The sequence below is a fragment of the Drosophila ananassae genome (genome assembly GCF_017639315.1).
Source record: "Drosophila ananassae strain 14024-0371.13 chromosome 4 unlocalized genomic scaffold, ASM1763931v2 tig00000061, whole genome shotgun sequence".
NCBI lineage: Eukaryota > Metazoa > Arthropoda > Insecta > Diptera > Drosophilidae > Drosophila > Drosophila ananassae.
In genome coordinates, this window is record NW_025319038.1 from 2,283,065 (window position 1) to 2,295,770 (window position 12,706).

A 12,706-nucleotide genomic window follows, 5' to 3' on the forward strand; every position below is an offset into this window, starting at 1 on the left:
ATGCACCTCACAAGCAAATACAATTTTCAAATAAGAGGTTATAGATGTTACCGAACAGATCATCCATTCATGGACTATTAAAACTTATCTGGAGATTGTTTTATAGCCACAGGAAACTACAATGTCAAACAAGCTAAGAGAAGTTGAGTCGGGTGAAATGATATTTATTAAAAAAAAAAGGGTGTAATCGATTGCCCATCAAATGACCACAAATAACCATCAATATTTTGCCATCCAAAATTTGCCATCCAAGTCCCATATTGATGTTTCTGAGATAGTGGATACACCTTGGTTCGTTAGTATTTTTCAAAATGAAACCGGTGCGTTAAAATCATGGAATGACTCTGTTTGGATTAAAGCTAGATACCGACTAAAATCTAAAATCAGTGCCCCGACTTTCAATGTATACGTTCGGATAAATCCAAATAATATGTTGACTTTTATAAAGCAAAGTTGTGGTATTACGGAGAACTCGATCAATGAAACTGTAAACTCAACGCTTTCCGAAGATGATCCGGAATTTCTGATTAGCGAAATACATGGAAATGGACCTTTGCTCAATCTGTTTTTAACATTAGAGTTGGATACGGAAGTTTGTAGATCAATCGCTCCTACCAAAGGAAAAAATGAAGGATTGTGCCTTTAATTTTAAAAAAGCAAAGAAAAGCTAAAAAAAGAAAACATTTGGCTACAAATTTAAAGTTACTGCAATGAGTGCAGTTCAATGTTTAAAGGACATTGTCTTGTGGAACCTGATCCGAATTTGGGAATAAGCATTTCGGTTACAGTACCAGATACTCGTGGCCTACCACATATCCAAAACGGAGATGCTCTGGATTAAAACGATTGGCAATTGGTAATGAGTTGCTTCATAAGAAAGCGTCGTTGTGGAGAAAAGAAGCCACGAAGGAAATGAAAGACGACGATCCTGATCCAAGTTTTATTCCCAAATTACAAACTTTAAGAAAATTGCGCTTTAAAGGAAGGACGCTTTAAATCCTTGGAATAAGCAAAGGACACGATCCAATCTCTGATTTATACTTAACAAAATATGAGGGCGAACTAGCTGGATGTATACTCGATATTGGTTTGGACAAGTTCTACTGCGTTTACTGCACTCCGGCACAAATTAAAACATATAATGCGCAAATTAAAAGACTCCGGAGAAAATTTTCTTCTTGAAAAAATTGCTACATTCTCGGCACCAGAATATGATAAAGATTATGATAATGCTATTACCTATACACCGGAGGAATTGGAGCCGCAAGGAGAAAATGAAGGAATTATTGAATAAGCCAGTAAATGTAAATCATCAATAAGTCGTCCAAACCCATATTTTCCTTCGGAATTGGTACAGCCCTTCATCAAAATAGCGCAAAATTTTATTTTATGAAAAACAAATTTACGTGGAATTATAATGTTGGATCGTCTGCATAGGCTTACTTCAAAGATTTAAAAAAATCCGACATGAGCACCTTCAATAGACCTGTGCGCGCAGATAAATTTGTAACACAACACATCCGATGCATCGAGGCAGCCTGTAAATCGGATCGTGCAGCAACAAAAAGGAAAACAATGAGGACAAAAAATTTAAAGTAGATGATAAAATCGATGCAGGTCATCTCCTAGAAGAGGAAAATTAAAAACAAAGCGAAAAGTACTCAACAAATAGAAATTGAAGATGAAGGAAAGCCCAGAAGAAAATATTTTAAACAAGAAAGGAATGCTAACTTCGGGCGGAGCCGAAGTTGATATACCCTTGCAATTAAGGTTGTTCCATTTCTGATCGTATTTATATGGAGGCTATAAGGTACAGTTGGCCGATCCTTACGAAATTTGGCAGTTCTGATTCGATTGCCCAAAATGGAATCCGTTGAAAGTCCCATTATTCTAGCTTAAAAAACACCAAAGTTATGCCAATTCCGATCGTTCAGTTATATGGCAGCTATATGATAGTCGGCCGATCCTTATGAAATTCGGCAGAACAGATTATTTTGTTCAAAAAAGAATCTGTACCAAGTACCATCTTTCTAACTTAAAAAACAACAAAGTTATGCCAATTCCGATCGTTCTACGACAGCTATAGGATATATAGTCGCTATACAGCTATATAGTCGGCCGATCCGATGTAAAGCTAACGAGTTGAAACTTTGCATACATCCTTTTTTTGTTAGCAGGCAGTATACATGTCGGAATGGCCGGGATCGGTTGACTATATCCTATAGCTCCATATAACTGATTGATGGGAAATGCCATAACTTTGGTGCTTTTCAAGTTAGAAAGATAGAACTTGGTACAGATTCCATTTTGGGCAAAGTAATGCGATCCAAATGCAATGCCAAATTTCATAAGGATCGGCCCACTATATCCTATAGCTGCCATATAACTGAACGATCGGAATTGACATAACGTTGGCGTTTTTTAAGCTTGACTGATGGGACTTTCTACGGGGTCCCTTTTGAGCAATCTAATCTGATCAGCCAAATTGCATAAGGATCGGCCGACTATGTATATAAGTGAACGATCGAAAATGGAACAACCCTAACTGCAAGGGTATATATTAGCTTTCCTTTCTTGTTATAGCCTTGCATAGGGTATTATAATTTTGGTAAAAAGTGTGCAACGCAGTGAAGGAGACACCTCCGACCCTATAAAGTATATATATTCCTGATTCAGGATCCCTTTCTGAGTCGATAAAAACATGTCCGTCTGACCGTCTGTCTGTCTGTCGCAAACTAGTCTCTCAGTTTTAAATCTATCGAGTTGAAACTTTGCACACGTCCGTTTGTCGATTATATCCTATAGCTGCCGTATAACTGATTTATCGGAAATGCCATAACTTCAGTGTTTTTTAAGTTAGAGATTTGGGACTTTTTCAACACATGTTATATTTGGCCAATATCTTATCTACAAAATTTTATATCGGACGATCTATCGGATCGGACGACTATATCCTATAGCTGTCATAGAACGATCGGAATTGGCATAACTTTGATGTTTTTTAAGTTAGAAAGATGGGACTTGGTACATATTTCATTTTGGGCAAGAATCTGATTTGCCAAACTTTATTAAGATCGGCCGATTGTATCTTATAGCTGCCATATAACTGAGCGATCGGAAATGGCACAGCCTTGCTAATAATATTTAAAGATGCTTGGGGCAGTTATCAACATTATTATTACAAAATTGATTTGATGGTAAAATTCTTATAAGGATCGGCCAACTATATACGATCCGATATATAGATAATAATATAAGCTCTACTGCAAGGCTATATCAACATCGGCTCCGAACGAAGTTAGCTTTCCTTTCTTTTTATACCCTTGCAGAGGGTATTATAATTTTGGTCAAAAGTGTGCAACGCAGTGAAGGCGACATCTCCGACCCTATAAAGAAGATATATTCTTGATCAGGATCACCTCCTGAGTCGATATGAGCATGTCCGTCTGTCTGTCTGTCGGTTTCTACGCAAACTAGTCTCTCAGTTTTGGAGCTATCGAGTTGAAACTTTGCACACATCCTTTTTTTCCGTAGGTAGTATCTAAGTCGGAACGGCCGGGATCGGTCGACTATATCCTATAGCTGCCATATAACTGATTGATCGGAAATGCCATAACTTTGGTGTTTTTTAAGTTAGAGGGTTGGGACTTTATGCACATGTTATATTTGACCAAAATATCTTATGTACAAATCATAACGATCGGCCGACTATATCCTATAGCTGTCATAGAACGATCGGAATTGGCATAACTTTGGTGTTTTTTTAGTTACATACAAAACATTTAAATATTTCAAAAACTAAAAGTTTTCCAAAATTCTAAAAGATGACCATTGGTGGTCAAACAAGTTTATTTCGATATGGAAAATAAATCAAAAATTCAAATCATTCACTTTTAAATAATTTCCAAACGGGAGGTGGTAATTTCAAAGTATTGATGGTCGTTTGTGCTCATTTGATGGGCAATCGATTGCACCTTTTTTTTCCAAAATATATCATTTTACCCAACTTTTCGTAGCTTGCCAAACATACGCCTTGTGACTCCCAAATGCATTGTACAATTAAGCTATTGTAAATGTCAGAAATGATAGGATTATGTTTCGAAAATTCCCAGACCTTATTGATTATGCCTGACCTTGAATTCTCAGACCTTATTGAATAACAAATATCCTGCAATCTAAAAAGGGTCAAAGTGCATGCAGCCTAATTTTATCGCCGATGCTATTTGGTCAAAACGCTTCTCCAAAGCCCTGAATTAACAGCCTGACGTAGCCAAAAACTAATTGGCTTTAATACAAAAAGAATGTGAGTTCCCCCATAGATCTCGCCCTACACCGGAAGAGAAGATAAAAAAGCAAACAAACACTATAATTAGAATCAGCAAATTGAACAGCAACACAAAAAGCAGATCGCCGTATTCAAAAAATCCTTAAGCCACACGATCACTCGACCAAGCAGAAAATGAACTTCTGCGGTACATCCAGAACCTTTTACCAACAAACTCTAAGAATTGCCAAAGAACATAAAAACATTGGGAGAAAGTTTTGAGGAACATGATGAAAAATTATCTTTTGAAAGTTTTGAAACGCGCAGAATTAAATGGTATACGCTTCAACCCTGACAAGGTTCAATATTGGAGACCGGTAATTGTACTTATTATTCACATCCTTTCCGAAGGAATAAAAAAACACAAAGAAAGCATTTGAAAGCAACAGAATGTTGGACAACAATAATTCTATGGATCTCCAATTTATTGGCTAGAATCAGATAAAAACAAGAAAGGAAAGCTAACTTTGGGCGGAGCCGAAGTTGATATACCCTTGCAGTTGAGTCGCAGTCCGCTAGGTGGCGCCACGCATCTTATATTATTATAGCGGATCGTATATAATCGGCCGATCCTTATAAAATTTGGCATATTGAATTATTTTGCCCAAAGAGGAATCTGTACCATCGGAAATGCCATAACTTTTGGGTTTTTTAAGTTGAAGGGTTGGGACTTTCCACACATGTTATATTTGACCAAAATATCTTATGTACAAAATTTCATAAGGATCGGCCGACTATATCCTATAGCTGTCATAGAACGATCGGAATTGGCATAACTTTGGTGTTTTCCCATCTTTCTAACTTAAAAAATACCAAAGTTCCAAAGTACCAAGTCCCAACCCTTCAACTTAAAAAACACAAAAGTTATGGCATTTCGATCAATCAGTTATATGGCAGCTATAGGATATAGTCAACCGATCCCGGCCGTTCCGACATATGCACTTCCTGCAAGGAAAAAAAGGATGTGTGCAAAGTTTCAACTCGATAGCTCTAAAACTGAGAGACTAGTTTGCGTAGAAACAGGCAGACGGACATGCTTATATCGACTCAGGAGATGATCCTGATCAAGAATATGTATAGGGTCGGAGATGTCTCCTTCACTTCGTTGCACACTTTTGACCAAAATTATAATACCCTCTGCAAGGGTATAATAAAAATTATTAAGAGAACGAAAAAATTATATGTTTATTGAAAAAATTAAAATACCAAGTGACAATGCGTAAAATAACAAGTGTTACACATTCATGGACTGTTTAAGTTTTTAGCTAGATTTATACCGGACTTGTCCTTGTATAAAATAATTTATGTACGCTTGCGAAGTTTCGTAAAAAAATCAGGAGGAACCCATGATATAATACGAAACATCAAAATAACCCTCTTATATGGTAGGAATTGATATCTTTGATTACGATGAAAAGAATTTCTTTCAATATTTTACGAGTACTGTGTAATTTTTTGATTGTTAATCAGCTTCAAGGAAAATCAGTATTATACATTATTAAAAAACTCGGAAAGAAAAAATATGGTTACCTATCAAAGTTAATGTGTGAAAAACTCGATTTAATTCGATTATGTTCAGATCTTTTGCCAATGCAGCACTGCAGTTGTTATGTCAAAAATAGCAAAATTAAAAAATATCTTAAAACGTTGCTCACAAGTAAATGATTTTGGGTCAATATAGAATCCTTGAATACAACGCTACCCCAGTTTGAATCTAGTCCAATACGAATTATTCTTTCGAAGAATGTGCAAGACAAAATTGCCAATAAAGAAGACTGTAATAAAGTATTGTATCGAAATATAATTAGAGATAGAAAAGATAAACTCACGGAAGTTTGTCGAAAAAAAAACACTTTTACAACATGCTCTCAAGAAGTTGCGTCCATTTATTCAATGCAATAGGGTTCAGGAGTTAATGGATTGGGTGAATGTGTAAAAGGAGTAGACAGAAAAGAGTAAATGAAATTTCTAATATCATAAATATTAGTTTAAACAACCAGAAAACGATGCTAGATTAAGTGAAACTGAAAATTTTATTAATGAATTTAATGAAAATGTAATTGAAAACGAAACTTTAGACGTAACTGACTATTGTATGTGATTATGAAACAGCAGGCAGGTTTTTTAAGTTAGAGGGTTGGGACTTTCTATGCATTCTTATTTAGGCAAACATATACGATCTGCCAAATTTCGTAAGGATCGGCCGTCTATATCCTATAGCAGCCATATAACTGATTGATCGGAAATTTCATAACTTGGTTGTTTTTCAAGTTAGAAGGATGGGAGTTTCAGTGGATTTCTCTTTGGGCAAAATAATTCGATATGGCAAATTTCATAAGGATCGGCCGACTATATACGATCCGCTATATATCTAATAATATAAGATGCGTGGCGCCACCTAGCGGACTGCGACTCAACTGCAAGGATATATAAACTTCGGCTCCGCCCGAAGTTAGCTTTCCTTTCTTGTTTTTATTAAATATTTTTAATACCACTTTTGTAGGCAAAGTCATCAATATCAGCCGATGACAGTAATCAACCAATGAGTACATCGGAAACAGAAGCTGCCACTATACTGACCACTATAAAGACTGCTGAAATTTTAGTCCAAGGAACTGCCAAAGATTCTTCTCATTCAAACATAGATCATGAAAATAATAAAAAACAGAAAAATGAAACTAAATGTGGCCAAGAAACTCATTTTTATGGTGTTTTATTGCCCCAAAATTCAAATCAATGTCAAAACGGTTGGTGTTTAAATAGATTGTAGCACAGGACACAAATTTATTATTTTTTCCCATTTCAGTAGATGGTTCCCATTTGGAGGCACTTGCTTCAGCTGCTATGATGCAAGCCGCAACGCATGATCAAGGGGACAAATTTGTTGTTGAAAATTCTCACACTCACCAGCGCAGTGGTAACATCCCAGAAAATGTAAATGTATGTCATGATTTTGTAATTTGAATTTTGTTTTTATATGCAAAAAATTGTAACGAATGCTAACTCCTACAATCATTTATGGGCTGAGGCGGATGGTAAAAACATGGGAACCAGCGCACGCTGGAATATCCGGCTTCGGCTCGTCGGCAAGGGGGGTGTTAATTGCCGGTTCCCAAGAGTGCCTCTCCAGGTAGGGATCTAACTTCAAAATTGCGTGCTCTCGACGACATACTCTCCGGAATGAGGCCCGATTTCCCATAGATGGTGAGAGATGGGGGGTTCCCTTCCTGCGCCTAACTAAGAGTCACCCAGGTGTAAAGGGGCGACTCTCGCCTGCCCCCGATTAAACCATTAGGACAATTACGTTAATATTTTTTTCTTTTCTTTGGTTTTCTTAACCTTTGTTTTCCGGTGATGATTTTTTTTCTGTAATTTTTTTCCGTTTATAACTATCATTTTACTTTAGTTTTTAACTGATCTTATAATACGACTCTGGGAGCCTTGAAATCACTTTGCCGGTTCACTCCACGGCACAGTGGTTGGGCTTGTATAGAGCCGCGGCCATAAATACTTTCCGTTGAGATATCAACGTGACATTTTTTCCAAAAATCTAAAAAAATTTTAAAATATATAGTCAAAAAATGGGATACATCGGACGACTGAATCCTATAGCTCTCATAGCACCATGGCAGTAGTATTACATATGTATATGGCAACGGTGGTCAAAAATACTTTCTTACTTACCAGTAGAATTACAGTGTTAAAATTTCATTATTAGGCATAATTTATTTGTATTATATTTAAATTTGTATTATATTAAATTTGCTTTTCAAAATATAACGAAGTGAGGTTCTAAAGTTCCTTTTATGATATGTATATAAGAATAAATGTATTTAAATCATAAAAATAAAATTTAATTGAATGCTAATTGGAGTGAAATAAGTATTAACAAATATTTTCTAATAAATCAAATGTGCTGGGAAAAAAATTAGATTTGTTCTTTTTGATAGTTTCCTTGTTATCTTGTTATGAAAGGGTCTGAACGCAAAAGAAGTGTATTTATTAAGTCTGTATTTGTCAATATGCGAGACATCTTCCGAGTATGAGCACTTTCCTTTTTCCTTTTTGAGGACTAAGCAAAATCAATTTTGGATCGTCCACGTTCAGCACTTGCAATCTTTTGTTGAGGTGGCTCAATTATAATTGTGTGAATAGTGTTCAGCCAATTAGATTGATTCTTAACAATTAAATTCTTAAAACGATTTTTAAGGAAAAAAGCACCAATTTTTCGCACTTATAAGAAGCACCTATTAAAAATGAAAACATAAAAATAAGCGAAAAAATAATATGAAATTATCGACAAACACAAATGACTAAAACAAAAGAAACATCCCAACAACAAACGAAGAGCAGCAGATTGCGTCGCGAATTTGACCTTGAATATAGTAAGACAGCTTGAGTTTATTAATGAGTATATACAAATCGGCAAAAATCGGCAGCTGAACTTAACATTTTTATTACCTGAAAACATTGGCAAATGCACTGATATCACTCATAAAGGGGGAATCGGGGGGCAACATATGTAAAAGTCTACTTAAACATGAAAAAGACGTTCAAAATATAGACAAAAACATGTATTTTTTCAAATTAATATGACAAGAACAGTTTAACAAGTACAATTTTTTATAATATCTCAAATTTTAGAAAAAACCTTCAGCTTCAAAATCCATTACAAATATTTTAAATTTGGAGACGTAATAAATGATCTGACCACTTCAAAGTTCGGTTTTGTTATGAAAAATTCGGGATGCGCGCAAGCTGCGCTGTGAAAATGAACACCTGCACTCAACTTCAATTTTATTTTTATAGAGAACGATTAATTTTCCGGACAAACCTAGTATGCCACAAAGAAGTTTGGACAATTTAAAAGCGATTTGTTTACTTTTCCTACATTTTTGTTGTTATGACTTTTTTTATTTTTGGCCTATGGGCGCAACCACTGTGCACGGGTTCACTGCCGGGCCGGATCCTAGGCTGGAACCCACTCAGCCTGGACCTTCTAACAAGAGGACACCTCCGCGGTCTTCCTTCCTCACATTCCGATCGGTCACGCTAAACTGCGATTAGCGCCTCTTCTGCGCTCCTCCATTCGCTCGAACCTAGCTTTGGTTCGAACCGAATTTGCTGCGGTACCCTAGTCCAAGCTGGGATTACTGCTTCTCCTTGGTGCTCTTCTCATCCGCCTTTGATGGGACTGGCTTCTTCGAGCCACCTGGACTCCTTCCCTTTGGCCTCCCCACTTGGAGTAGCTAATTCGAAATTCCGCTCGGGCCTGCTAAAACTAGGATTCGTGACTAAGTCCTATCCCTTGACCATTAGAACACTCACCCCGGGGTTTTCTCCGATCCACCCTTTCACACCTCCAGTAAGCCGGAGGACAATTGGGAGCCTTTGGGCGTCCCCAAGAAAAAAATTAATTCAAATGCCAGCGGGATCTTCGGATATTTTCTTGCTACCTTCTAAGCAGCCTTGCTCCAACCGTCTAGTCAGCTCAATCTCTCGCTTGGGAATGATCCTATCTACACTCATAACCAGACCGACGCCGGATTTTAGGCGGGCTGGCTCCTGGGGTCCACAAATGGCGAACTACCGGAAATCAATTGTTCCAGGCGCTCCCTCAATAACTACAGCTACAACTTTCCCATAGAAGGCGCCACCTTCCGCCAACTGCGGCTCCTAGGGTTCGCTTTGCGTAATGGCAAGTGCTACAAAATAGATAGAGCCTTTATACATGCGTTTTGCTAAGTTGTTTATTAGACGTTTGTCTCTAATGTTACTAATTTTTGTTTACCTATTATGATTCTTAATCAAAATGAGGTATACTATTCTTCTTCTTGAAAGATAGATTATGAATTTTAGCTTTATTTATTCGTACAAAAATATTTATTGATCAGTTTTAGTATAAAACTCATAAAGTAATAAAATAATGGTTACTTATTTATAAAAATGTAAACTACATTAGGAAACCGGTCAAGCTCTGCATTGGGCACACATTGTGTTTTTTGAAGGCATAAATAATAAATAAGTATAAATGAACAAAGCCTAATTTACGTATCCCTTTAATTTTGTAAGAATAGTGTGCCATATTGTAACACTAGCAATATTCTTACTGCTCCTTGCATAAGCTACTTCCACATTTCGTCCACAGCTTTTGTTACCCTTCTGATCATTTTCATCCCTCTTATGCTTTGGCCTTCCTTCTACTTTCGCTATAGATGCTTCTGCTCTTGCCATTGCTTCCCCACATATTCTATTTTTTCGCGCCTCTACCAATACTACTCCTTGCGCTATAGCTGCACTTTCTGAGACCCTACTATTCACACAACTGTATATATCAGTGGTGCCACGCAAATCGATCCCGCTCGAAAACATTGAAATTTTTATTGGGTATTGGGAAAATTTCAGGTCAGAAAGTAGCCAGGAAATTTTAATTGTGGAGTTGTTAGTTAAAAAAACTAATAACCTTTAACAAGGTTATTAATTGAAAAACAATTCAATGAGACTTTTGGGCTAATCAAACACTTGGGAAACGGAAATTTAATCTTACCCTGAACATAGGTTTGAGAGGTTTGTGACTTGACTTGGCCTGACACTTCTGAAAGTTTCGAGCGGAATTGCTCTTACCTATACCAATTCCTTTGTCGAAATAAAATGTATAGAAAGTCTCAACTCTCCAACTTAAAAAAACACTAAAGTTATGGCATTTCCGATCATTCAGATATATGTTCTGAGTGGATATATAGGATATAGTCGACCGATCCCGGCCGTTCCGACATATACTGCCTGCAAACAAAAGAAGGATGTGTGCAAAATTTCAAGTCGATAGCTTTTAAACTGAGACTAGTTTGAATATATATACTTTGGAATGTAGAGGGTCGGAGATGTCTTCTTCATTGCGTTGCATACTTTTGACCAAAATTATAATACCCTCTGCAAGGACATAATGATAAAGTGTGCAATGTGAAACATGAGTTTTTTGGTTGAAAAAAAAAACCAAAATTAATAAAAAAAAAAAGACAACATTTTATGTCTCATTGAATTCTGGTAGACGCTCGAGAACAGGTATAGGCAGAGTGCAAACCTTTTAACGCGTTTTTCTAAAAACTATGTTTTCAAAGTCGGTTGTCAAGATTTGTCGCGAACTACTCAACCAATCTTAATAAAATTTTACACAGGTCTTGGAAATATCATTTGCAATGCATTAACCGAAGGATTTTTTTAAGATACTATTAAAAAAAAAAATAATTTCTAGAAATTTTCAAATCTAATTTATTGTTTTTTATTTTATTAAAACACTTATTTTTTTATTTTTATTCCTAATGATCTTGAAAGAAGTTCTGCTGACAACGCGGAGCCACCTTTTTCCGAGGGACTTCCGGAAATGGCGTAGTAATGATCATTTTGATATATTTTTTGAAAATTTCACAAAATGTTTATTAAATATAATAAAAATAAATAATATAAAGTTTAACTAAAATATTTAATTTTTGTTTTGCCCGTTGTTTGTCCGAGGAAACCCATGGAAGCAAGGCTTATGGCAGTCACACGTTATACCCACTCAGTCACACCAGCTTCAGTAAACTAAAGAAAGCTCTTTAAGAAAATCTACAAGTGTAATAATAACTCCAGCTGTAGTTGAAGTTATTTGTTTCTTGTTATTATACCCTTGCGGAGGGTATTATAATTTTGGTCAAAAGTGTGCAACGCAGTGAAAGAGGCATCTCCGACCAGGGTCACCTCCTGAGTCCTCCGGCTGTCCGTCTGTCTGTCCTGTTCTCTAATCTCTCAGTTATAAAAGCTATCAAGCTGAAACTTGGTACACATCCTTCCTTTGTTTGCAGGCAGTATATAAGTCGGAACAGGATCGAGCGACCATATCCTATAGCTGCCATATAACTAATCGATCAAAAATGCCATAACTTTCGTGTTTTTTAAGTTAGAAAGATGGGACTTTCTACGGATTTTATTTTGGACAATTTAATTCATAAACAAATGATTTGTCATATTTTAATAGGGATCGGCCGACAATATCCAATAGCTGCCATATAATTGAACGATCGGAAATGGCACAACCTTTCAATTTACAGAAATGCTTGGCAGTGGCGTAGATAGCTTTTTGATCTACGCTATCCTATCTACCCTATCCCCCTATCTACGCTACTGATGCTTGGAGCTGTTTCCAACATTTTTATTATACCCTTGCAGAGGGTATTATAATTTTGGTCAAAAGTGTGCAACGCAGTGAAGGAGACATCTCCGACCCTATAAAGTATATATATTCTTGATCAGGATCACCTCCTGAGTCGATATAAGCATGTCCGTCTGTCCGTCTGTCCGTCTGTCCGTCTGTCTGTCTGTCCGTCTGTCTGTCTGTCCGTCTGT

General features: G+C 36.6%; 1 protein-coding gene across 6 annotated transcripts in view; it reads left to right on the forward strand.

Moving 5' to 3' along the window:
• The window catches only part of LOC6502326 (host cell factor), a 93,950-nt gene that overhangs the window by 65,228 nt on the left and 16,016 nt on the right, over positions 1-12,706 (forward strand). For 4 of the 6 annotated variants that reach the window (XM_014904537.3, XM_001966203.4, XM_014904536.3 and 1 more), the window contains 2 exons: positions 6,828-7,071; positions 7,131-7,264. The exons of 1 other annotated variant lie outside the window; for it this stretch is intronic. In XM_014904537.3, coding sequence (XP_014760023.1) covers positions 6,828-7,071; positions 7,131-7,264 — 378 coding nt within the window. The remainder of the gene's footprint in view (positions 1-6,827; positions 7,072-7,130; positions 7,265-12,706) is intronic. One more of the 6 variants, XM_014904538.3, reaches the window with a different exon arrangement.